Source organism: Salvelinus namaycush, chromosome 18 (assembly GCF_016432855.1).
Source record: "Salvelinus namaycush isolate Seneca chromosome 18, SaNama_1.0, whole genome shotgun sequence".
Lineage (NCBI taxonomy): Eukaryota > Metazoa > Chordata > Actinopteri > Salmoniformes > Salmonidae > Salvelinus > Salvelinus namaycush.
The window spans coordinates 33,623,655-33,650,294 of record NC_052324.1 but is presented as its reverse complement, the minus strand read 5'-3'; the positions used below and the strand labels follow the sequence as shown (position 1 = coordinate 33,650,294).

Here is a 26,640-nt window from a genome sequence, read left to right as displayed (position 1 = left end):
ACGGTTGAGCTAACGTAGGCTAATGCGATTAGCATGAGGTTGTAAGTAACAAGAACATTTCACAGGACATAGACATATCTGATATTGGCAGAAAGCTTAAATTCTTGTTAATTTAACTGCACTGTCCAATTTACATTAGCTACTACAGTGAAATAATTCCATGCTATTGTTTGAGGAGAGTGCAAAATTTTGAATTAGGCACATTTGGGCAGTCTTGATACAACATGTTGAACAGAAATGCAATGGTTCATTAAATCAGTCTAAAACTTTGCACATACACTGATGCCATCGAGTGTCCAAAATCTAAATTGCACCTGGGCTGGAATAATACACTATGGCCTTTCTCTTGCATTTCAAAGATGATGGCACAAAAAAAATACAAAAGAATGGGTTTTTTTTTCTTTGAATTATCTTTTACCAGATCTATTGTGTTATATTCTACTACATTCCTTTCACATTTCCATAAACTTCAAAGTGTTTCCTTTCAAATGGTACCAAGAATATGCATATCCTTGCTTCAGGGCCTGAGCTACAGGGCAGTTAGATTTGGGTATGTCATTTTAGGCGAAAATTGAAAAAAAGGGGCTAATCCTTAAGAGGTTTTTAAGGAATGTAGTGAAGTAAAAGTAAAAGTAGTCAAAAATATACATGGTAAAGTAAAATACAGATACCGCAAAAAAACATCTTAAGTAGTACTTTAAAGTATTTTTACTTAAGTACTTTACAGCACTGGTAGTAGGTACCAGGCTCACTGGTTTGAATGTCAAGAACAGCAGCGATGCTGGGTTTTTCCCTCTCAACAGTCTCCCATGTGTATCAAGAATGGTCCACCGCCCGATGGACATCCAGCCAACTTGACCCAACTGTGGGAGTCAACATGGGCCAGCATCCCTGTGGAACGCTTTCGACACCTTGTAAAGTCTATTCCCCGACAAATTGAGGCTGTTCTGAGGGCAAAAGGGGGTGCCACTACAATATTAGGAAGGTGTTCCTTGTTTTGTACACTCGGTGTGTTAGTCTCAGCATTATTAAGTTATGTGAAAAATACATCAACTTACAGTGCAGTAAAACCAGGGTTTAAGTTGTTAGAATGTCAGCTTCTATTGCAGTGACCCACCTTCCTGGACAGGTGAGTTTAAATTGGTATCATGGTTTAAAGTGGGTCCAGGGGTTAAATACCAGGCGTTAAAATGTTAAAATATCAGAGGGAGTAGGAGTGATAAAATCACAACATTATCAAGGTATACTACAATGTGTAGTATAGTATTCTACAACAGTGATCTACAGTATAGTAATCTACAGTATACTACAGTTTACTACATAATTATATAGTAAATACTGCAGTATTCTATTGTAAACTGTAGCATTTTTATGTGTGTTTGTGAATACCTTGAGTGTGTGTGTGTGCGTGTGTGTTTGTGGGCGTTAGTGACTTAGTCCTATGTGACGCTCTACACATTGCTTTACGTAATGAGGGGATTTTGCCTCTCCTCCATCTCCTCCTCTAATTTCTTCCTCCCTCCCTCCCTTCCTCTTCTTTCTCATTGTTGCTATCATCCTCTTCTTCCTTCTCCTCCTCCTCCTCTCTCTCACTCCTGTCTCTCCGAAGTCAAGCCGTGAGTTTTTGTCAGAAAGGAACAAGTGATCTAGCTCTCTCCTTTCCTCCCTTTCTCTCTCTCTCCCTCCCCTTCCGTCTCTCTCTCGCACTCTCTCTCCCTCTCTCTCTCTCCCTCCCTCTCCCTCTCTCTCTCCCTCCCTCCCTCTCCCTCTCTCTCTCTCTCTCCCTCCCTCTGCTCAACATTCCTCTTTCTCCTGTTCGATCACTCCCCTCTCTCTCTCTCTCTCTCTCTCTCTCCCTTTCTCTGGTTCACACCCTCCTCTGCTCTCCCGATCAGTCTATATGTGAAGGGAGTTCCGTATGGTTACAGACTCGGCTGGTGGAAGAAGTCAAAGCAAGGTAGGGGCACACACCTCCCCCTCTCCTTTTTCCTCTCTATTTCTTCCCCTATCTCTAGTTCCCTCTTTCTTTCCCTCTCTGTCATTTCTTTGAGAAATTCAGAGAATAAGTTGTTTCCTCAGCTGTTTGAAAGACATTCTCACACTCTCTCAGCTCAGTTTATTCTCCCTCTCTCTCTCCCTATTGCTATTTCAGCCTTTTTCACTCTCTTTCTCTCTCTCCCACTTGCTCACTCTATCTCTGTCTCTCTTAGTCACCATGCATACATCTGCTGCATGTTGTGAGGTGATGTCTACTGTAGTATATGAGGGGTCAAACCCTGTCTTTATTATCAAGTCATTTGTGATTGTGGTTTGGGTTAAATAGAGATTGTCTGTGATACAGATAGATATACTGTTGCGTGTGTATGAAAGAGTGTGTGAGATACAGAGAGTGGTAGAAAGGAAGATCTGAATCTTTATCTGGTTTTCTCTTACAGACAGAGCACTCCTTACTGAAGGGAAAAACTAAATAACTGTCGAAAAAATGTGTCAGTAGGTGTGTATGTGCGCGTTCTGGCGTGTGTGTGTGCGCATGCACTATGAGATATTGATAGATATAGCTGGCAGTGTGGTAGTATTTAGGTGGTCTTGTCTATGGCAGTGTGGTAGTTTTAGGTGCTCTTGTCTAAGGCAGTGTGGTAGTTTTAGGTGCTCTTGTCTAAGGCAGTGTGGTAGTATTTAGGTGCTCTTGTTTATGGCAGTGTGGTAGTTTTAGGTGCTCTTGTCTATGCCAGTGTGGTAGTTTTAGGTGCTCTTGTCTATGGCAGTGTGGTAGTATTTAGGTGGTCTTGTCTATGGCAGTGTGGTAGTTTTACGTGCTCTTGTCTAAGGCAGTGTGGTAGTATTTAGGTGCTCTTGTTTATGGCAGTGTGGTAGTTTTAGGTGCTCTTGTCTATGGCAGTGTGGTAGTTTTAGGTGCTCTTGTCTATGGCAGTGTGGTAGTTTTTAGGTGCTCTTGTCTATGGCAGTGTGGTAGTTTTTAGGTGCTCTTGTCTAAGGCAGTGTGGTAGTATTTAGGTGCTCTTGTTTATGGCAGTGTGGTAGTTTTAGGTGCTCTTGTCTATGGCAGTGTGGTAGTTTTAGGTGCTCTTGTCTATGGCAGTGTGGTAGTTTTTAGGTGCTCTTGTCTATGGCAGTGTGGTAGTTTTTAGGTGCTCTTGTCTAAGGCAGTGTGGTAGTATTTAGGTGCTCTTGTTTATGGCAGTGTGGTAGTTTTAGGTGCTCTTGTCTATGGCAGTGTGGTAGTTTTAGGTGCTCTTGTCTATGGCAGTGTGGTAGCTTTTAGGTGCTCTTGTCTATGGCAGTGTGGTAGTTTTTAGGTGCTCTTGTCTAAGGCAGTGTGATAGTTTTAGGTGCTCTTGTCTAAGGCAGTGTGGTAGTTTTAGGTGCTCTTGTCTATGGCAGTGTGGTAGTTTTTAGGTGCTCTTGTCTAAGGCAGTGTGGTAGTTTTTAGATGCTCTTGTCTAAGGCAGTGTGGTCGTTTTTAGGTGCTCTTGTCTAAGGCAGTGTGGTAGGTTTAGGTGCTGTTGTCTATGGCAGTGTGGTCGTTTTTAGGTGCTCTTGTCTAAGGCAGTGTGGTAGTTTTAGGTGCTCTTGTCTAAGGCAGTGTGGTAGTTTTTAGGTGCTGTTGTCTATGGCAGTGTGGTAGTTTTTGGTGCTCTTGTCTATGGCAGTGTGGTAGTTTTTAGGTGCTGTTGTCTAAGGCAGTGTGGTAGTTTTAGGTGCTCTTGTCTATGGCAGTGTGGTAGTATTTAGGTGGTCTTATCTATGGCAGTGTGGCAGTTTTTAGGTGCTCTTGTCTAAAGCAGTGTGGTAGTTTTTAGGTGCTCTTGTCTAAGGTTGTGTGGTAGTTTTAGGTGCTCTTGTCTACTTCAGTGTGGTAGATTTTAGGTGCTCTTGTCTAAGGCAGTGTGGTAGGTTTTAGGTGCTCTTGTCTAAGGCAGTGTGGTAGTATTTAGGTGCTCTTGTCTAAGGCAGTGTGGTAGTCTTTAGGTGCTCTTGTCTAAGGCAGTGTGGTAGTTGTTAGGTGCTCTTGTCTAAGGCAGTGTGGTAGTATTTATGTGTTCTTGTCTAAGGCAGTGTGGTAGTTTTTAGGTGCTCTTGTCTAAGGCAGTGTGGTAGTTTTATGTGCTCTTGTCTAAGGCAGTGTGGTAGTTTTAGGTGCTGTTGTCTATGGCAGTGTGGTAGTTTTTAGGTGCTCTTGTCTAAGGCAGTGTGGTAGTTTTTAGGTGCTCTTGACTAAGGCTGTGTGGTAGTTTTAGGTGCTCTTGTCTAAGTCAGTGTGGTAGTATTTAGGTGCTCTTGTCTAAGGCAGTGTGGTAGTTTTTAGGTGCTCTTGTCTAAGGCAGTGTGGTAGTATTTAGGTGCTCTTGTCTAAGGCAGTGTGGTAGTCTTTAGGTGCTCTTGTCTAAGGCAGTGTGGTAGTTTTTAGGTGCTCTTGTCTAAGGCAGTGTGGTAGTATTTAGGTGCTCTTGTCTAAGGCAGTGTGGTAGTCTTTAGGTGCTCTTGTCTAAGGCAGTGTGGTAGTTGTTAGGTGCTCTTGTCTAAGGCAGTGTGGTAGTATTTAGGTGTTCTTGTCTAAGGCAATGTGATAGGTTTTAGGTGCTCTTGTCTAAGGCAGTGTGGTAGTTTTTAGGTGCTCTTGTCTAAGGCAGTGTGGTAGTTTTAGGTGCTCTTGTCTAAGGCAGTGTGGTAGTTTTAGGTGCTGTTGTCTATGGCAGTCTGGTCGTTTTTAGGTGCTCTTGTCTAAGGCAGTGTGGTAGTTTTAGGTGCTCTTGTCTAAGGCAGTGTGGTAGCTTTTAGGTGGTCTTGTCTATGGCAGTGTGGTAGTTTTAGGTGCTGTTGTCTATGGCAGTGTGGTAGTTTTAGGTGCTCTTGTCTATGGCAGTGTGTTAGTTTTAGGTGCTCTTGTCTAAGGCAGTGTGGTAGGTTTAGGTGCTGTTGTCTAAGGCAGTGTGGTAGTTTTAGGTGCTGTTGTCTATGGCAGTGTGGTAGTTATAGGTGCTCTTGTCTATGGCAGTGTAGTCGTTTTAGGTGCTCTTGTCTAACGCAGTGTGGTCGTTTTAGGTGCTCTTGTCTAAGGCAGTGTGGTAGTTTTAGGTGCTCTTGTCTATGGCAGTGTGGTAGTTTTAGGTGGTCTTGTCTAAGGCAGTGTGGTAGTTTTAGGTGCTGTTGTCTATGGCAGTGTGGTAGTTTTTGGTGTTCTTGTCTATGGCAGTGTGGTAGTTTTTAGGTGCTGTTGTCTAAGGCAGTGTGGTAGTTTTAGGTGCTCTTGTCTATGGCAGTGTGGTAGTATTTAGGTGGTCTTATCTATGGCAGTTTGGCAGTTTTTAGGTGCTCTTGTCTAAAGCAGTGTGGTAGTTTTTAGGTGCTCTTGTCTAAGGCTGTGTGGTAGTTTTAGGTGCTCTTGTCTATGGCAGTGTGGTAGGTTTTAGGTGCTCTTGTCTAAGGCAGTGTGGTAGTCTTTAGGTGCTCTTGTCTAAGGCAGTGTGGTAGTTGTTAGGTGCTCTTGTCTAAGACAGTGTGGTAGTATTTAGGTGTTCTTGTCTAAGGCAATGTGATAGGTTTTAGGTGCTCTTGTCTAAGGCAGTGTGGTAGTTTTTAGGTGCTCTTGTCTAAAGCAGTGTGGTAGTTGTTAGGTGCTCTTGTCTAAGGCAGTGTGGTAGTATTTAGGTGTTCTTGTCTAAGGCAATGTGATAGGTTTTAGGTGCTCTTGTCTAAGGCAGTGTGGTAGTTTTTAGGTGCTCTTGTCTAAGGCAGTGTGGTAGTTTTATGTGCTCTTGTCTATAGCAGTGTGGTAGCTTTTAGGTGGTCTTGTCTATGGCAGTGTGGTAGTTTTAGGTGCTGTTGTCTATGGCAATGTGGTAGTTTTAGGTGCTCTTGTCTATGGCAGTGTGGTAGTTTTAGGTGCTGTTGTCTATGGCAGTGTGGTAGTTTTAGGTGCTCTTGTCTATGGCAGTGTGGTACTTTTCGGTGCTCTTGTCTATGGCAGTGTGGTAGGTTTAGGTGCTCTTGTCTATGGCAGTGTGTTAGTTTTAGGTGCTCTTGTCTAAGGCAGTGTGGTAGTTTTTAGGTGCTGTTGTCTATGGCAGTGTGGTAGTTTTTAGGTGCTGTTGTCTAAGGCAGTTAGGTAGTATTTAGGTGGTCTTATCTATTGCAGTGTGGCAGTTTTTAGGTGCTCTTGTCTAAAGCAGTGTGGTAGTTTTTAGGTGCTCTTGTCTAAGGCTGTGTGGTAGTTTTAGGTGCTCTTGTCTAAGTCAGTGTGGTAGGTTTTAGGTGCTCTTGTCTAAGGCAGTGTGGTAGGTTTTAGGTACTCTTGTCTAAGGCAGTGTGGTAGTATTTAGGTGCTCTTGTCTAAGGCAGTGTGGTAGTCTTTATGTGCTCTTGTCTAAGGCAGTGTGGTAGGTTTTAGGTGCTCTTGTCTAAGGCAGTGTGGTAGTTTTTAGGTGCTCTTGTCTAAAGCAGTGTGGTAGTTTTTAGGTGCTCTTGTCTAAGGCAGTGTGGTCATTTTATGTGCTCTTGTCTATAGCAGTGTGGTAGCTTTTAGGTGGTCTTGTCTATGGCAGTGTGGTAGTTTTAGGTGCTGTTGTCTATGGCAGTGTGGTAGTTTTAGGTGCTCTTGTCTATGGCAGTGTGGTAGTTTTAGGTGCTCTTGTCTATGGCAGTGTGGTAGTTTTTAGGTGCTCTTGTCTAAGGCAGTGTGATAGTTTTAGGTGCTGTTGTCTAAGGCAGTGTGGTAGTTTTAGGTGCTGTTGTCTATGGCAGTGTGGTAGTTTTAGGTGCTCTTGTCTATGGCAGTGTGGTCGTTTTAGGTGCTCTTGTCTAACGCAGTGTGGTAGTTTTAGGTGCTCTTGTCTAAGGCAGTGTGGTAGTTTTAGGTGCTCTTGTCTATGGCAGTGTGGTAGTTTTAGGTGGTCTTGTCTAAGGCAGTGTGGTAGTTTTTAGGTGCTGTTGTCTATGGCAGTGGGGTAGTTTTTGGTGCTCTTGTCTATGGCAGTGTGGTAGTTTTTAGGTGCTGTTGTCTAAGGCAGTGTGGTAGTTTTAGGTGCTCTTGTCTATGACAGTGTGGTAGTATTTAGGTGGTCTTATCTATGGCAGTGTGGCAGTTTTTAGGTGCTCTTGTCTAAAGCAGTGTGGTAGTTTTTAGGTGCTCTTGTCTAAGGCTGTGTGGTAGTTTTAGGTGCTCTTGTCTAAGTCAGTGTGGTAGGTTTTAGGTGCTCTTGTCTAAGGCAGTGTGGTAGGTTTTAGGTACTCTTGTCTAAGGCAGTGTGGTAGTATTTAGGTGCTCTTGTCTAAGGCAGTGTGGTAGTCTTTAGGTGCTCTTGTCTAAGGCAGTGTGGTAGGTTTTAGGTGCTCTTGTCTAAGGCAGTGTGGTAGTTTTTAGGTGCTCTTGTCTAAAGCAGTGTGCTAGTTGTTAGGTGCTCTTGTCTTAGGCAGTGTGGTAGTATTTAGGTGTTCTTGTCTAAGGCAATGTGATAGGTTTTAGGTGCTCTTGTCTAAGGCAGTGTGGTAGTTTTTAGGTGCTCTTGTCTAAAGCAGTGTGGTAGTTTTTAGGTGCTCTTGTCTAAGGCAGTGTGGTCGTTTTATGTGCTCTTGTCTATAGCAGTGTGGTAGCTTTTAGGTGGTCTTGTCTATGGCAGTGTGGTAGTTTTAGGTGCTGTTGTCTATGGCAGTGTGGTAGTTTTAGGTGCTCTTGTCTATGGCAGTGTGGTAGTTTTAGGTGCTCTTGTCTAAGGCAGTGTGGTAGTTTTAGGTGCTCTTGTCTATGGCAGTGTGGTAGTTTTAGGTGGTCTTGTCTAAGGCAGTGTGGTAGTTTTTAGGTGCTGTTGTCTATGGCAGTGGGGTAGTTTTTGGTGCTCTTGCCTATGGCAGTGTGGTAGTTTTTAGGTGCTGTTGTCTAAGGCAGTGTGGTAGTTTTAGGTGCTCTTGTCTATGACAGTGTGGTAGTATTTAGGTGGTCTTATCTATGGCAGTGTGGCAGTTTTTAGGTGCTCTTGTCTAAAGCAGTGTGGTAGTTTTTAGGTGCTCTTGTCTAAGGCTGTGTGGTAGTTTTAGGTGCTCTTGTCTAAGTCAGTGTGGTAGGTTTTAGGTGCTCTTGTCTAGTGCAGTGTGGAAGGTTTTAGGTGCTCTTGTCTAAGGCAGTGTGGTAGTATTTAGGTGCTCTTGTCTAAGGCAGTGTGGTAGTCTTTAGGTGCTCTTGTCTAAGGCAATGTGGTAGGTTTTAGGTGCTCTTGTCTAAGCCAGTGTGGTAGTTGTTAGGTGGTCTTGTCTAAGGCAGTGTGGTAGTTTTTAGGTGCTCTTGTCTAAGGCAGTGTGGTAGTTTTATGTGCTCTTGTCTATAGCAGTGTGGTAGTATTTAGGTGCTCTTGTCTAAGGCATTCACATAGTGTTTAGGTGCTCTTGTCTAAGGCAGTGTGGTAGGTTTTAGGTGCTCTTGTCTAAGGCAGTGTGGTAGTTTTTAGGTGCTCTTGTCTAAGGCAGTGTGGTAGGTTTTAGGTGCTCTTGTCTTGCTCTTGTCTAAGGCAGTGTGGCAGTATTTATTTGCTCTTGTCTAAGGCAGTGTGGCAGTATTAATTTGCTCTTGTCTAAGGCAGTGTGGTAGTTTTTAGGTGCTCTTGTCTAAGGCAGTGTGGTAGTATTTAGGTGCTCTTGTCTAAGGCAATGTGGTAGTTTTTAGGTGCTCTTGTCTAAGGCAGTGTGGTAGTATTTAGCTGCTCTTGTCTAAGGCAGTGTGGTAGTTTTTAAGTGCTTTTGTCTAAGGCAGTGTGGTAATATTTAGGTGCTCTTGTCTAAGGCAGTGTGGTAGTTTTTAGTTGCTCTTGTCTAAGGCAGTGTGGTAGTATTTAGGTGCTCTTGTTTAAGGCAATGTGGTAGTTTTTAGGTGCTCTTGTCTAAGGCAGTGTGGCAGTATTTATTTGCTCTTGTCTTGCTCTTGTCTAAGGCAGTGTGGTAGCAGAGCCATGATGTGGTAGTAGACCCACACTCTGTAGGGACTGATAGGGTTACTTCTGCGGCAAGGACATCTCGCTGTGTGCCTATACCTCCACCGCTGACTCGCTGTTGGGGCTTGCGTGTAAGCAGCCGTGTAGGTAGGTGTGTGTGTGTGTGTGTGTGTGTGTGTGTGTGTGTGTGTGTGTGTGTGTGTGTGTGTGTGTGTGTGTGTGTGTGTGTGTGTGTGTGTGTGTGCGTGTGTGCGTGCGTGCGTGCGTGCGTGCGTGCGTGCGTGCGTGCGTGCGTGCGTGCGTGCGTGCGTGCGTGCGTGCGTGCGTGCGTGCGTGCGTGCGTGCGTGCGTGCGTGCGTGCGTGCGTGCGTGCGTGCGTGCGTGCGTGCGTGCGTGCGTGCGTGTCTTTCCATTGAAGCAATGTAAAGTGCGTCTACAATCCGTTTATAGGTACTAACTCATATTAGAGGTGTGCTACTTCCCCTCCTCCCTCCCATTGTTCCTCCTTTCCCTGGGCAGGTAGTACAATGGATTGGTGTCAGTCCGAGCGATGGAAAGGGCAGGAAGCAGAAGAGAGCAGAACCCAAAGAGAACTTCAACGAGGTAGGAGCCCCTTTAAATAGACCTCTATCTCACGCTCTCATGGTCTCAGTGTGTTCTGTCTGTCAGACACACTGCTTCCTAGTGGACTCTCGCTAAGGCTGTCTGCTCTCTCTCTCTTTCTCTCTCTTTCTCTGTCCCTCTCTCTGTGCAAGTGTACGTGCGAACATGTGTGCATGCATGCGTGTGTGCATGTCTTTACCTAATCTGCATGTCACTGGGTTTTGGGCCAAGGTCAGGTATCAGGATCAGGGATTAGAGGTCAGATATTAGCTGAGGTCAGAGTGTGTGTTAATGAGGAATTCCCTAAGGACAACACACACACACCTGCATCACTAATGAGCAAGAACCAATCTATAACCAACCGAGGGTTAGGAACCTTCAGCCTATATTTCCTGCCTGAGATAATGAACCTCATGGGTTAGCTGCTACTGACCATTTTAAATGGAGGCTTTAGCTTGTCACAATATAGTATAAAACAATATAGTTTAAAAACTTGTAGCCCTGGTTGTCCTGAAAAGAAAATGGTAAAACTCTTCATTGTGAGGCTAAATATACAAAACATTGTGTTGAGTGTACAAAACATTATGAACACATGCTCTTTCCATGATAGACTGACCAGGTGAATCCAGATGAAATCTATGATCACTTATTGATGTCACTTGTTAAACCCACTTCAATCAGTGTAGATGCAGGGGAGGAGACAGGTTAAAGAAGGATTTTTAAGCCTTGAGACAATTGAGACATGGATTGTGTATGTGTGGAATTCAGAAGGTGAATGGGCAAGACAAAACATGTAAGTGCCTTTGAACGGGGTATGGTAGTAGGTACCAGGTGCACCGGTTTGAGTGTGTCAAGAACTGCAACGCTACTGGGTCAATAGTTTCCTGTGTGTGTCAAGAAGGTTCCACCATCCAAAGGACATCCAGCCAACTTGACACAACTGTGGGAAGCATTGGAGTCAACATGGGCCAGCATCCCTGTGAACACTTTTGAGACCTTGTAGAGACCATTCCCCGAATAATTGAGGCTGTTCTGAGGGCAAAAGGAAGTGCAACTCAATAGTAGGAAGGTGTTCCTAATGTTTTGTACACTCAGTGTTTGTCAACGTGTGTCAAATTTGTACGTTGTAAGTTAAAGTCACTTTGTGTGTGTGTGTAATTAGTTCCACAGCCATTTTTGCAGGTAAGATGCCCAAATAATAATTTCTAGTTGAATGAACATATGAGACAATTTGAGCAAACACATGATTTTAAGTTGACTGAATTTCTGCCTAGGTTTTCTCATTTTGGAGCTAAAGTTAGGCCAACTAAAAATGTTAAGTTCAGGTAGCACTTTGACCGAAAAGTTGAGTTTACAAAAAAGAAGCTGTCGAACCAGTTAATTAATAATATTTACAGTTGAAGACGGAAGTTTACATACACTTAGGTTGGAGTCATTAAAACTCGTTTTTCAACCACTCCACACATTTCTTGTTCACAAACTATAGTTTTGGCAAGTCAGTTAGGACATCTACTTTGTGCATGACACAAGTAATTTTTCCAACAATTGTTTACAGACAGATTATTTCACTTATAATTCTTTGTATCACAATTCCAGTGGGTAAGAAGTTTACATACACTAAGTTGACTGTGCCTTTTAACAGCTTGGAAAGTTCCAGAAAATTATGTCATGGCTTTAGATGCTTTTGATAGGCTAATTGACATCATTTGAGTCAATTGGAGGTGTACCTGTGGATGTTTTTCAAGGCCTACCTTCAAACTCAGTGCCTCTTTGCTTGACATCATGGGAAAATCAAAAGAAATCAGCCAAGACCTCAGAAAAGAAAATTGCAGACCTCCACAAGTCTGGTACATCCTTGGGAACAATTTCCAAATGCCTGAAGGTACCACGTTCATCTGTGCAAACAATAGTACGCAAGTATAAACACCATGGGACCACGCAGCCGTCATACCTCTCAGGAAGGAGACTCATTCTGTCTCCTAGGGATGAAGGTACTTTGGTGCAAAAAATGCAAATCAATCCCAGAACAACAGCAAAGGACCTTGTGAAGATGCTGTAGGAAACAGGTACAGAACTATCTATATCCACAGTAAAACGAGTCCTATATTGACGTAACCTGAAAGGCCACTCAGCAAGGAAGAAGGAACTATTGGATATAAGAGCAACGTCAACTTACCAACATTACGACCAGGAAGACTTTGCCGAAGCGGATCCTCTGTTTGGTCCACCACCCAGGACAATACTTCGGATCCCAGCAGGCGACCCAAAACAACAGCGCCGCAGAAGGGGCAGACGGAGCGGTCTTCTGGTCAGGCTCCCTAGATGGGCACATTGCCCACCGCTCCCGGGTATACTACTAGCCAATGCCCAGTCTCTTGACAGCAAGGTAGACGAAATCCGAGCAAGGGTTGCCTTCCAGAGAGACATCAGAGATTGTAACATTCTCTGTTTCACGGAAACATGGCTCACTCGCGATACGTTATCAGAGTTGGTACAGCCACCTGGTTTCTTCACGCATCGCGCCGACAGAAACAAACATCTCTCTGGTAAGAAGAAGGGCGGGGGTGTATGCCTTATGATTAACGAGTCGTGGTGTGATCATAACAACATACAGGAACTCAAGTCCTTTTGTTCACATGACCTAGAATTCCTTACAATCAAATGCCGACCGCATTATCTACCAAGAGAATTCTTGATTATAATCACAGTCGTGTACATCCCCCCAAGCAGACACCTCAATGGCCCTGAAAGAACTTTTGGACTCTATGTAAACTGGAAACCACATATCCTGAGGCTGCATTTATTGTAGCTGGGGATTTTAACAAGGCTCCCTAAATTTTATCAGCATATCGAATGCGTGACCTGGGCTGGAAAAATTCTGGATCATTGTTACTCTAACTTCCGGAACGCATACAAAGCCCTCCCTCGCCCTCCTTTCGGCAAATCTGACCACGACTCCATCTTGTTGCTCCCAGACTACAGACAGAAACTAAAACAGGAAACGCCCATGCTCAGGTCTGTTCAACGCTGGTCTGACCAATCTGATTCCACGCTTCAAGATTACTTCGATCACGTGGACTGGGCTATGTTCCAGATAGCGTCGAACAACAACATTGATGTATACGTTAATTCGGTGAGTGAGTTTATCGGCAAGTGCATCGATGATGTTGTACCCACGGTGACAATTTAAACTTTCCCCAACCAGAAACCGTGGATTGATGGCAGCATTCGTCCAAAACTGAAAGCGCGAACCACTGCTTTTAATCATGGCAAGGCGACCGGAAACATGACCGAATACAAAACAGTGTATTGCCTCCGCAAGGCAATCAAACAAGCTAAGAGTCAGTATAGAGACAAAGTAGAGTCGCAATTCAATACACGAGAGGTATGTGGCAGGGTCTACAGTCAGTCACGGACTACAAAAAGAAAACCAGCCAAGTCGCGGACCCGATGTCTTGCTCCCAGACAAATTAATCAACAATGCTCGCTTTGAGGACAATACAGTGCCACCGACATGGCCCGCTACCAAAACCTGCGGACTCTCCCTCACCGCAGCCAACGTGAGTAAAACATTTAAACGTGTTAACCCTCGCAAGGCTGCCGGCCCAGACGGCATCAATAGCCGCGTCCTCAGAGCATGCGCAGACCAGCTGGCTGGTGTGTTTACGGACATATTCAATCAATCCCTATCCCAGTCTGCTGTTCCCACATGCTTCAAGAGGTCCACCATTGTTCCTGTTCCCAAGAAAGCTAAGCTACCTGAGCTAAACTGGTAGCAGGTATATCTCTCTGGTCACCCCCAAAGCCAATTCCTCCTTTGGCTGCCTCTCCTTCCAGTTCTCTGCTGCCAATGACCGGAACGAACTACAAAAATCTCTGAAACTGGAAACACTCATCTCCCTCACTAGCTTTAAGAACCAGCTGTCAGAGCAGCTCACAGATTACTGCACCTGTACATAGCCCATCTATAATTTAGCCCAAACAACTACCTCTTCCCCTACTGTATTTAGTTATTTATATATTTTGCTCCTTTGCACCCCATTATTTCTATTTCTACTTTGCACATTCTTCCACTGCAAATCTACCATTCCAGTGTTTTACTTGCTATATTGTATTTACCTTGCCACCATGGCCTTTTTTTTGCCTTTACCTCCCTTATCTCACCTCATTTGCCCACATTGTATATAGACTTATTTTTCTACTGTATTATTGACTGTATGTTTGTTTTACTCCATATGTAACTCTGTGTTGTTGTATGTGTCGAACTGCTTTGCTTTATCTTGGCCAGGTCGCAATTGTAAATGAGAACTTGTTCTCAACTTGCCTACCTGGTTAAATAAAGGTGAATTAAAAAATAAAATAAATATACTAGCTAAGGTACCTGAGCTTTATCTTGGCCAGGTCGCAGTTGTAAATGAGAACTTGTTCTCAAATAGCCTACCTGGTTAAATAAAGGTGAAATAAAAAAATAAATAAAATAAATAAACGACTATCGCCCTGTAGAACTCACTTCCGTCATCATGAAGTGCTTTGAGAGACTAGTCAAGGATCATATCACCTCCACCCTACCTGATACGCTAGACCCACTCCAATTTGCTTACCGCCCCAATAGGTCCACAGACAACGCAATCGCAATCACACAGCCCTAACCCATCTGGACAAGAGGAATACCTATGTAAGAATGCTGTTCATCGACTACGGCTCAGTATTTAACACCATAGTACCCTCCAAACTCGTCATTAAGCTCGAGACCCTGGGTCTCGACACCGCCCTGTGCAACTGGGTCCTGGACTTTCTGACGGGCCGCCCCCAGGTGGTGAGGGTAAGAAACAACATCTCCACCCCGCTGATCCTCAACACTGGGGCCCCACAAGGGTGCTTTCTCAGCCCTCTCCTTTAGTCCCTGTTCACCCATGACTGTGTGGCCATGCACACCTCCAACTCAATCATCAAGTTTGCAGACGACACTACAGTGGTAGGCTTGATTACCAACAACGACGAGACGGCCTACAGGGAGGAGGTGAGGGCTCTCGGAGTGTGGTGTCAGGAAAATAACCTCACACTCAACGTCAACAAAACAAAGGAGATGATCGTGGACTTCAGGAAACAGCAGAGGGAGCATCCCCTATGCACATCGACAGGACAGTGGTGGAGAAGGTGGAACGTTTTAAGTTCCTCGGTCTGCACAACGCATCACCGGGGGCAAACTATCTACCCTCCAGGACACCTACACCACCCGTTGTCACAGGAAGGCCAAAAAGATCATCAAGGACAACAACCACCCGAGCCACTGCCTGTTCACCCCGCTATCATCCAGAAGGTGAGGTCAGTACAGGTGCATCAAAGCTGGGACTGAGAGACTGAAAAACAGCTTCTATCTCAAGGCCATCAGACTGTTAAACAGCCATCACTAACATTGAGTGGCTGCTGCCAACATACTGACTCAACTCTAGCCACTTTAATAATTAATAATTGGATGTAATAAATGTATCACTAGTCACTTTAAACAATGCCACTTTATATAATGTTTACATACCCTACATTACTCATCTAATATGTATATACTGTACTGTATACCATCTACTGCATCTTGCCTTTGCCATTGTGTGTATAAGGTAGTTGTGCAATTGTTAGATTATTTGTTAGATATTACTGCATGGTTGGAACTAGAAGCACAAGCATTTCGCTACACTCACATTAACATCTGCTAACCATGTGTATGTGACCAATACAATTTGATTTGATTTGAGAAGCCTCTGCTCCAATATCTCCATAAAAAGCCAGGCTATGGTTTGCAACTGCACAAGGGGACAAAGATCTTACTTTTTGGAGAAATGTCCTCTGGTCTGATGAACCAAAAATAGAACTGTTTGGCCGTAATGACCATCGTTATGTTTGGAGGAAAAAGGGGGAGGCTTGCAAGCCGTAGAACACCATCCCACCGTGAAGCATGGGGGTGGAAGCATCATGTTGTGGGTGTGCTTTGCTGCAGGAGGGACTGGTGCACTTCACAAAATAGACGGCATCATGAGTGAGGAAATTATGTGGATATATTGCAGCAACATCTCAAGACATCAGTCAGGAAGTTAAAGCTTTTCTAATGGGACTTCCAAATGGACAATAACCCCAAGCACATTTCCAAAGATGTGGCAAAATGGCTTAAAGACAACAAAGTCAAGGTATTGGAGTGGCCATCACAAAGCCCTGACCTCATTCCTGTAGAAAATGTGTGGGAAGAACTGAAAAAGCGTGTGTGAAAGGAGTGTGCAAGGAGTCCTACAAACCTAACTCAGTTACACCAGCTCTGTCAGGAGGATTGGGCCAAAATTCACCCAACTCATTGTGAAAGAATAGCCAATTACTGCCTGCTTGGCAATGCACAGAGAGGGGAAGGAGAGGAGAAAAAAGGTAGAGGAGATAGCAGGAAGTGTAGAGAAGACGGGGGATGAAAGATGTGGAGAGGTGATATTAGAGAGGGTGGGAAGAGAAAGGTGAAGGGGCAGAGAAGATAGGAGAAAAGGGGTGAGAGAGAAAAGGGGTGAGAGAGAAGTGCCTAGATGGTAGTGGAGTAGGAGGAGAAAAGGATGAGAGAATGGAAGAGACAAGATGAGACGAGACAATTGGACGTCTGTCCAACTATTACCATCAAGTAGGGTTGGGCTTTGCCAGGGGGTTGTGGACATGGGTTGTAGACAGGGGTGGTGGATGGATGGAATCCCATGACTCCAGATCAGAAGGTTGTGTGTTTGATCCCAGTGGTGAACACTTGTTTTGTATTTTTTGGTTGTAACCCTATTCCAAACCTTAACCGTTACCTTAACCATTCAGAATGAGTGCCTAAATGTAATGTTTTAACCATATCCAAACTCGTAACCCTTAATTTGGAGCTACTTCACAATTTGACATTTTTAGAAATGGAATGATACTGAGCAGGAGGAGTCAACCCAGGGAGTCAAAAATACTTTGGAGCAACTTAGAAATTTTACATTTGAAGAAATGTGGATAAGTGTCTAATTCTGTAGTGAGAGCTTGTTGATTACGTCATAGATGATTAGTGGTCTGTAAACGCACACACACACACACACACACACACACAGACACACACACACACACACACACACACACACACACACACACACACACACACACACACACACACACACACACACACACACACACACACACACACACACACACACACACACACACACACACACACACACACACACACACACACACACACACACACACACAGAGGCCTTAAATGAGGGTTGCTTTAATAGAGCCAGAATGTATTACCTCTTTCCTTGCTTTTGTGTGTGTCTAGTTCAGATTTGTGAACATGGTCCCTAGCTGTGTGTTGCCGCTTTCCATGTCTGTTGTCTGTATGGTGAGGTGTGGAAACACTTTGTCGCTTTTATGAATTTTGTCTTGCTGCTTTTTGTTCTATGTTGCTCTGTCTGTATGCTACGTCTTGCTTGTCCTATGTTGCTATGTCTTGTTCTATGTTGCTATTGTCTATATTGTAATTGTTTTTAATAACCTGCCCAGGGACTGCGGTTGAAAATTAGCCGGCTGGCTAAAACCGGCACTTTTACTGAAACGTTGATTAATGTGCACTGTCCCTGTAAAAATAAACTCAAACTCAACTCAACTCATATGTGTTTGTGTGTCTGTTTCTGTCTGTATGTGTGGGTGTGTGTATCAGGGGTCTGCTGAAGGATATTAGTCATGCTCTCATGGTAATGGGCCTCATTTTGTTCTCATTTTCATCTGTGGTCGCTGTAATGAGGGTCTGTCTGCCCCTGCTAATCAGCCCAGGAAACCCTGTAGGCAGAGGCAGTCTGGGTCCGGCGGGCAGCGGCTTTTTTGGCCGTCATCCCAGTCACAGACATTCTCCAGATGCTGTGGACGATTTTGTACTAGCCCAACACTAAAACACCTGACTCAACTTATAGACGGATAGATTATAATCACCAAGCCCTTGATTAGTGAAATCAGGTGTGTGAGAGCTGGGCTGGAACAAAAGCCTGCATCCCATGAATTGGGATGTTCTGTTTTGCTTGTCTGTGGAGCGTCTCCTTGCTGTACACTGCATGGGGAAAAGGGGAAAAAGGGTGAAATGAGTCTGCAAGCAGCACAATATCACACAATATCACCTGATTCACACCAAGGTGACGGCATGTCCTATAACTCATATCACTAATCACAGTTTACAGGTTGCCATAGCAACAGGCACAACGCATATCGGTCCCCTCCCTCGGCTGCCTCCTGAAGTCAAGTCAACAGTGACTGTACCACTTCCTGGGTCTAAAAGTACCAGATGAATATAAGCCTACCTCTCACTCTGATAGTCTTGCTGGAATTGCCGCCATATTGCTTACATCTGTCCAATACAGAACTACACAGGTGCCTAGGAGGTAGTTGGGGGAATGGGGAAGGGCGTTAGACAGTTAAGATGAAATTGGCAGGATTTTTTGATAATCAAAGAAAAAATTGTGACTTGTCACATCTTCATTCTTGTTGTGGTTTACTTTGACTGCTGTTAACCTATATATGACCAAACTCCACCTCTGTAGACTAGGAAACTCCGCCCCACCTCTCATTGCAGTTGAGATGCCTGAGAGCAGTCCATCAAACATCTGTTATTCCTTCACTCGTCACCCCCTCTCTCTTTTCCTCTCAGTCCATCCAAGCTCACCAGGATCTGGATTAGAGTGTGATTTATTGGGGGGGGGGGGGGGGGGGGGGGGGGGGAGCATTTAAGGAAATGGCTGTTTCCGTTCAGACCTCATCACAGATAATTTGGAAGCAGTGGTAGGATTTGGAAATGGAAGAGGAGCGAGTGTGTGCGCGTGTGTGTGTGTGTGCGTGCTCCATTAGTCTAACATTGATTCACCTCTGCATCAGGCTGTGTGGAAGCCTACTAAAGTGTATGTGGTCTGCTGCTAGGGCCAGTTAGGACCGCTTACTGGCTAGAAACCTCTGATTAAAATCACTATGATGTCTGCTGGACACACACACACACACACACACACACACACACACACACACACACACACACACACACACACACACACACACACACACACACACACACACACACACACACACACACACACACACACGGTGTTATTGGGTTGTGTTGTCAAGGATACATACACCATCTTCATCGACCTGGCCAAGGTTTTCGACTCTGTCAATCAACGTGTTCTTATCGGCAGACTCAACAACCTTGGCTTCTCAAATGACTGCATCGCCTGGTTCACCAACTACTTCTCAGATAGAGTTCAGTGTGTCAAATCGGAGGGCCTGTTGTCCGGACCTCTGGCTGTCTCTATGGGGGTACCACAGGGTTCAATTCTCGGGCCGACTCTCTTCTCTGTGTATATCAACGATGACGCTCTTGCTGTGGGGAATTCCTTGATCCACCTCTACGCAGATGACACCATTCTGTATACATCTGGCCCTTCTTTGGACACTGTGTTAACTTTTTATGGCTGCAGGGGCAGTATTGAGTAGCTCTGATTAAAGGTGCCCATTTCAAACGGCCTCGTACTCAATTCTTGCTCGTACAATATGCATATTATTATTACTATTGGATAGAAAACACTCTCTAGTTTCTAAAACCGTTTGAATTATGTCTGTAAGTGAAACAGAACTGGACTTAGAGCAATTTCCCTATGTGGAGTTGAGAATGCAGATTTTTCCAACCTGTTCTCAGACCTGTGTATAACTTTGCCTGTCTTCTATTGGTTGAGATGCACTGCATACGCCTTCCCCTGGGTGTCAGCGAATAGAGGGCCTTGAAATGGAGTCTCTAGGCAGATCAGAAAGTCTATAAATTGATTGGAATCGATGTGTCCCTTCTTTTGCTTCTTCGCGCTGACGCACTGAGGACCTTGGCATGTCGTTTTAGAAGCTCCCGTTTAAGCTTCTAGTTATATCCGGCTCTGTTTTTATTCGATATAGGCTTTAAAGACATCATAATCTTGTTATTTTGAACCGAATTATATCAGTTTATATCAGTATATTGCGATTTTCGGGTATTTATTTTCTTGGCGCTGTAGGAAGTTGGGTATCTCTGGCCCACATGGCTAATGTTTACTGCTAATTGCAACGTGGAAGACGACATTCTACAACCTAGCAACGATTCTTTTGGACAAAGGACACCTATCCCAAGATTCTGATGGGAGGTCATCAAAAAGTAAGAACTATTTATGCTGATAATTCATTGTTCTGTTGAAAAAAGTAAAATGCATAAGACGCCATTACTTGCAGTGTAGCCTTGCTTTATCGCACCCTGTATTGCGCAGTAACGTTAATTTTAAAAATGTAATTCAGCGATTGCATTAAGAACTAATTTGTCTTTCAATTGCTGTCCAACCTGTATTTTTTTAGTCAAGTTTATGAATAGTTTTCGATAAGAATAGGTGTCTTTCCAAGATGGCGCCGGACAGATTGCTTGAGTATTTGGACACTATTCTCATTGTATAAGCACGATTTGTGCCGCTAAATATGCACATTTTCGAACAAACTCTATATGCATTGTGTAATATGATGTTACAGGACTGTCATCTGAAGAATTCTGAGAAGGTTAGTGAAAAAATTAATATATTTTGGTGGTTTATACGTTATCGCTCTTTTTGCCTTGAATCAATGCTGGGGTGATGTTTGCACATGTGCTAAGCTAATATAACGCTAAATTGTGTTTTCGCTGTAAAACACTTAGAAAATCTGAAATATTGTCTGGATTCACAAGATCTGTGTCTTTCAATTGCTGTACGCTGTGTATTTTTAAGAAATGTTTTATGATGAGTAATTAGGTAATACACGTTGCTCTCTGTAGTTATTCTAGTCGCTTTGGTGAGATTTGTGATGGTGGCTGCAATGGTAAACTATGATTTATACCTGAAATATACAAATTTTTCTAACAAAACATATGCTATACAATAAATATGTTATCAGACTGTCATCTGATGAAGTTGTTTCTTGGTTAGTGGCTATTTATATCTTTATTTGGTCGAATTTGTGATAGCTACTGATGGAGTAAAAAACTGATGGAGTAAAAAAAGTGGTGTCTTTTGTGTGACGGTAGCTGTGATGGTAGCTGCAATGTAAAACTGATTTATACCTCAAATATGCACATTTTTCGAACAAAACATAGATTTATTGTATAACATGTTATAAGACTGTCATCTGATGAAGTTGTTTCTTGGTTAGTTTGGTTGGTTCTTGGTTAGTTAGGTTGGCTTTGTGCATGCTACCTGTGCTGTGAAAAATGTCTGTCCTTTTTTGTATTTGGTGGTGAGCTAACATAAATATATGTGGTGTTTTCGCTGTAAAACATTTTAAAAATCGGACATGTTGGCTGGATTCACAAGATGTGTACCTTTCATATGCTGTATTGGACTTGTTAATGTGTGAAAGTTAAATATTTAAAAAAAAATATCTTTTGAATTTCGCGCCCTGCACTTTGAGCTGGCTGTTGTCATAAGTGTACCGACGTCGGGCTTGCAGCCATAAGAAGTTAACTTCTTTGGGCTGCAAGCCCGAAGCCGGGCACAATATGACAACAGCCACTTCAAGTGCAGGGCGCGAAATTCAAAATATATTTTTTAGAAATATTTAACTTTCACACATTAACAAGTCCAATACAGCATATGAAAGATAAACATCTTGTGAATCCAGCCAACATGTCCGATTTTTAAAATGTTTTACAGCGAAAACACCACATATATTTATGTTAGCTCACCACCAAATACAAAAAAGGACAGACATTTTTCACAGCACAGGTAGCATGCACAAAGCCAACCTAACTAACCAAGAACCAACCAAACTAACCAAGAAACAACTTCATCAGATGACAGTCTTATAACATGTTATACAATAAATCTATGTTTTGTTCGAAAAATGTGCATATTTGAGGTATAAATCAGTTTTACATTGCAGCTACCATCACAGCTACCGTCACAAATAGGACCGAAGCAGCCAGAGTAATTACAGACACCAACGTCAAATACCTAAATACTCATCATAAAACATTTCTGAAAAAACAATGGTGTACAGCAAATTAAAGACAAACATCTTGTGAATCCAGCCAATATTTCCGATTTTTTAAGTGTTTTACAGCGAAAACACAATATAGCATTATATTAGCTTACTACAATAGCCTACCACACTACCGCATTCATTCATCAAGGCACGTTAGCGATAGCAATAGGCACGTTAGCGATAGCGAATAAACCAGCAAAAGATATATAATTTTTGACTAACCTTGATAAGCTTCATCAGATGACAGTCCTATAACATCAGGTTATACATACACTTATGTTTTGTTCGAAAATGTGCATATTTAGAGCTGAAATCAGTGGTTATACATTGTGCTAACGTAGCATCTTTTTCCCAGAATGTGCGGATATTTTTATGACACTCAACTATTCTGACCAAATAACTATACATAAACGTTACTAAAAAATACATGTTGTATAGGAAATGATAGATACACTAGTTCTTAATGCAATCGCCGTGTTAGAATTCTAAAAATAACTTCATTACGACATCCAGCTTAGTTATAGCGAGAGAGTGCCCAAACTCTGGGCGCAAACTACTAGTACAACATGTTCGACAGATATATGAAATAGCATCATAAAATGGGTCCTACTTTTGATGATCTTCCATCAGAATGTTGTACAAGGGGTCCTTTGTCCAGAACAATCGTTGTTTGGATTTAGAATGTCCTCTTCTCCAGTCAATTAGCACGGAAAGCTAGCAAAGTGGCGCGAAGCTCTCCTTCCTGAACATACGCAGACAAAGCAACACGCCTAACGTCCCGAAAGAAATTTCAATAATCTAATAAAACTATATTGAAAAAACATACTTTACGATGATATTGTCACATGTATCAAATAAAATCAAAGCCGGAGATATTAGTCGTCTATAACGACAGCTTATCAGAAGGCAATACCAGGTCCCTTCTCGCGCTCTCCAGAAAACAGGAAACTGGTGACACGTCATACAAAGAGCTTTTATTTATTATTTATTTTATTTTATTTTATTTTACTGCGCCACCCGGCCTCCCGGGTGGCGCAGTGGTCTAGGGCACTGCATCGCAGTGCTAGCTGCGCCACCAGAGTCTCTGGGTTCACGCCCAGGCTCTGTCGCAGCCGGCCGCAACCGGGAGGTCCGTGGGGCGACGCACAATTGGCATAGCGTCGTCCGGGTTAGGGAGGGTTTGGCCGGTAGGGATATCCTTGTCTCAGTATGTAAATGTAATAAAAATGTATGCACTCTACTGTAAGTCGCTCTGGATAAGAGCGTCTGCTAAATGACTAAAATGTAATGTAATGTTTTATTCGACCCCAGATCAAGTTATACACTCCATTTCTTCTCTCACTGCCTGTCGACATCTAGTGGAAGACGTATGAAGTGCATGTATACTGATATATATCAAGGACATTTATAGGCAGGCCCTAGAACAGAGCATCGATTTCAGATTTTCCACTTCCTGTCAGGAAGTTTGCTGCAAAATGAGTTCTGTTTTACTCACAGATATAATTCAAACGGTTTTAGAAACTAGAGAGTGTTTTCTATCCAATAGTAATAATAATATGCATATTGTACGAGCAAGAATTGAGTACGAGGCCGTTTGAAATGGGCACCTTTTATCCGGCTACTCAATACTGCCCCTGCAGCCCAAAGAGGTTAACAAACCTCCAAATGAGCTTCAACACCATACAACACACCTTCCGTGGCCTCCAACTGCTCTTAAACGGTAATAAAACTAAATGCATGCTCTTCAACCGGTTCCTGCCTACACCCGCCTGCCCGACTAGCATCACTACTCTGGACAGTTCTGACTTAGATACAGTGGGGCAAAAAAGTATTTAGTCAGCCACCAATTGTGCAAGTTCTCCCACTTAAAAAGATGAGAGAGGCCTGTAATTTTCATCATAGGTACACTTCAACTATGACAGACAAAATGAGAAAAAAAAATCCAGAAAATCACATTGTAGGATTTTTAATTAATTTATTTGCATATTATGGTGGAAAATAAGTATTTGGTCACCTACAAACAAGCAAGATTTCTGGCTCTCACAGACCTGTAACTTCTTTAAGAGGCTCCTCTGTCCTCCACTCGTTACCTGTATTAATGGCACCTGTTTGAACTTGTTATCAGTATAAAAGACACCTGTCCACAACCTCAAACAGTCACACTCCAAACTCCACTATGGCCAAGACCAAAGAGCTGTCAAAACTCATAATGTAAGCGTTAGCACTACTAGCTACAGTAGCTTGCTAGCTAGCTATTGTTGGAAGATTCAACATTGTGTGCAGCACTAAGTAGGTAGCTGGTTGGTTAGCAGTATCGTTTCAGTCAAAATGCTTTCAGTGACTGGCTCAATGTTCAGCAAATTTATGCTAGCTTTTGTGCCCGTAATCAAACTTCAGAAATACAGCTAATTGAAGCACAATAATCCTTAGCTAGATGTGAAATGGGGCAACTAAGACTTCCTCATCAAAAAAACATACATTGTTTTAGCTTAGATTAATTCAGACAATTTTGAAGCGGAAATTGACGATTTCACTTAGGGAATATTTTCAGAATGCTACAGCTGCCCATTGTAGCCTGACAACTTTTGGACTATCCCATGACCATTTGGGAGATACGAGACAGATCAGTGCAGGTGGAATCAACGCACTATCTGACGTAAGACAATGTTACTGCATATACTGTATCCTGTAGAGGGAAGGTCAAACATCTATGTGTATGTCTGAAAGACAAAGACTAAATCTATTACTAGACATGTTGACCTCTGCATTACCAGACACTGGGTTATCAGACTGGTCTCTGATGCCGTGAGGTAAAGAATTGAAGAATTACAACTTCAGTGGTATGAGGTACGTCCTAACCTTGTCATTGGTTGGTAGACAGTTTGTGGTATGTGGCATGTGGCGTGCCTGCCTCTGTGATCCCATGTTGCGTTTCCATGTACACACAGTAGTCTCCAGACTGCACCGTGACACACCTGACCAGAGCATGTGAAGTGTTACGGTTAGGAGGAGAGGGGGAACACCACCATGAAGTCATGAGCTTTCTATTATACGCATGCACACACACGCACACACACACACACACACACACACACACACACACACACACACACACACACACACACACACACACACACACACACACACACACACACACACACACACACACACACATACACACACACACACACACACAGAGGTAACATGTGGGTCTATCCAACAGCTCACACACAAGAGTTCATTCCAAACACCAACTGACAAATACGCCATTGTACTGTATATAGGACAGAGAGTGGTTGGGTAAATGACATGGTGTGTTTTGATAGAGTGGTTGGGTAAATGACGTGGTGTGTTTTGATAGAGTGGTTGGGTAAATGACGTGGTGTGTTTTGATAGAGTGGTTGGGTAAATGACGTGGTGTGTTTTGAGTCATTCTCCATCTAAAGTATTCTGTGGGAAATTGAGTCAAAACTTTCACATAAAACCTAAAGTGGTGATTCAGGCATCACCTCATTCATAGGCTTTCATGGGCACAGTACTGCGTGTGTGTGTGTGTGTGTGTGTGTTTGTGTGTGTGAAAGGGGCGGACTAAGTGCTAAAACATCTGTCTGTGCTGGTAATGATCGAGGAGCCGACGGGACCTTCAGACTGCCCGACGCAATTAGCCTCCTCAACACACACACACACACACACGCACGCACGCACGCACGCACGCACGCACGCACGCACGCACGCACGCACGCACGCACGCACGCACGCATGCACGCACACACACACACACGTGCACACGCGCGCACGCACGAGAGCTTTATGTTACCGGGCCCATAGACGCCAGGGATTATTGAAGCGCCCGCACATGAATCCAGTAACTATACTTCTCTGAGATGTATCTTTGTGTTTGTGCTGGTCCTCAGGCGGTTTAACTCATTGATGATGTCTTTGTTAGTTGGACTAGTTTGGACGGACCATTAGGTGGTGGGAGGGGTTTGGGGTGGGGGGGGGGGGGGTGATTTCATCTTCTCTCCTTTTGAATGGTAGGTTTAAACATTAAGAACCCCTGCTCTTTCCATAACATAGAATTACCAGATGAATCCAGGTGAAGCTATGATCCCTTATTGATGTCAATCAGAGTAGATGAAGGGGAGGAGACGGTTAAAGAAGGATTTTTAAGCCTTGAGATATTTTAAACATGGATTGTGTATGTGTGCCATTCAGAGGGTGATTGAGCAAGACAAAACACTTTGAAAGGGGAATAGTAGTAGACGCACCGGTTTGTGTCAAGAACTGCAGCGTTGCTGGGTTTTCCACACTCAACAGTTTCCTGTGTGTATAAGAATGGTCCACCACCCAAACGACATCCAGCCAACTTGATACAACTGTGGGAAGCATTGGAGTCAATATGTGCCAGCATCCCTGTGGAGCTCGCTCACTCACTCACTCACTCACTCACACTCACTCACTCACTCACTCACTCACTCACTCACTCACTCACTCACTCACTCACTCACTCACTCACTCACTCACTCACTCACTCACTCACTCACTCACTCACTCACTCACTCACTCACTCACTCACTCACTCACTCACTCACTCACTCACTCACTCACTCACTCAATCACTCACTCACTCACTCACTCACACGGGTACACACACGCACACACATTCCAAACCATGACCCAATTTGCCAGACATAACACAGAATCTAAGTCTGTACTGAACGTCAGGCTGTTTTGAATATCATGTGTTATTTTCCTCTGTTAAATTGGCTGTGGTTGCATTATGATGTTATACTATGAGAAACTTCGGTATGGATCGCTTCACTAATGAGCTGCCTTCCTCATTTCGAAGTACACAAGTTTGTTTCACTTACTCAGATTAACAGGCACACACATCACTCTACCAGACAGACTCTGGTAATGTGTACCCATCCACCCTCAAACATGACGTGTACCCATCTACCAGACGGCATCCCAATAACCTCACAGATGTGTGAAAGAGTGAATGAAAACATATTTCTGCTAGAATTGCAGAAATTGTTGTGTT

The 26,640-nt window shown here is 43.5% G+C and overlaps 1 protein-coding gene across 1 annotated transcript in view; it reads left to right on the top strand.

The window, feature by feature from the left end:
• Positions 1–1,872: 1,872 nt before the first annotated feature.
• LOC120062790 (basic salivary proline-rich protein 3-like) overlaps positions 1,873–26,640 on the top strand; it is a 43,300-nt gene continuing 18,532 nt past the window's right edge. Inside the window, exons 1-2 of the mRNA XM_039012862.1 lie at positions 1,873–1,957; positions 9,459–9,542. Of these exons, the coding sequence (XP_038868790.1) occupies positions 1,919–1,957; positions 9,459–9,542 (123 nt within the window). The 5' untranslated portion in view covers positions 1,873–1,918. The remainder of the gene's footprint in view (positions 1,958–9,458; positions 9,543–26,640) is intronic.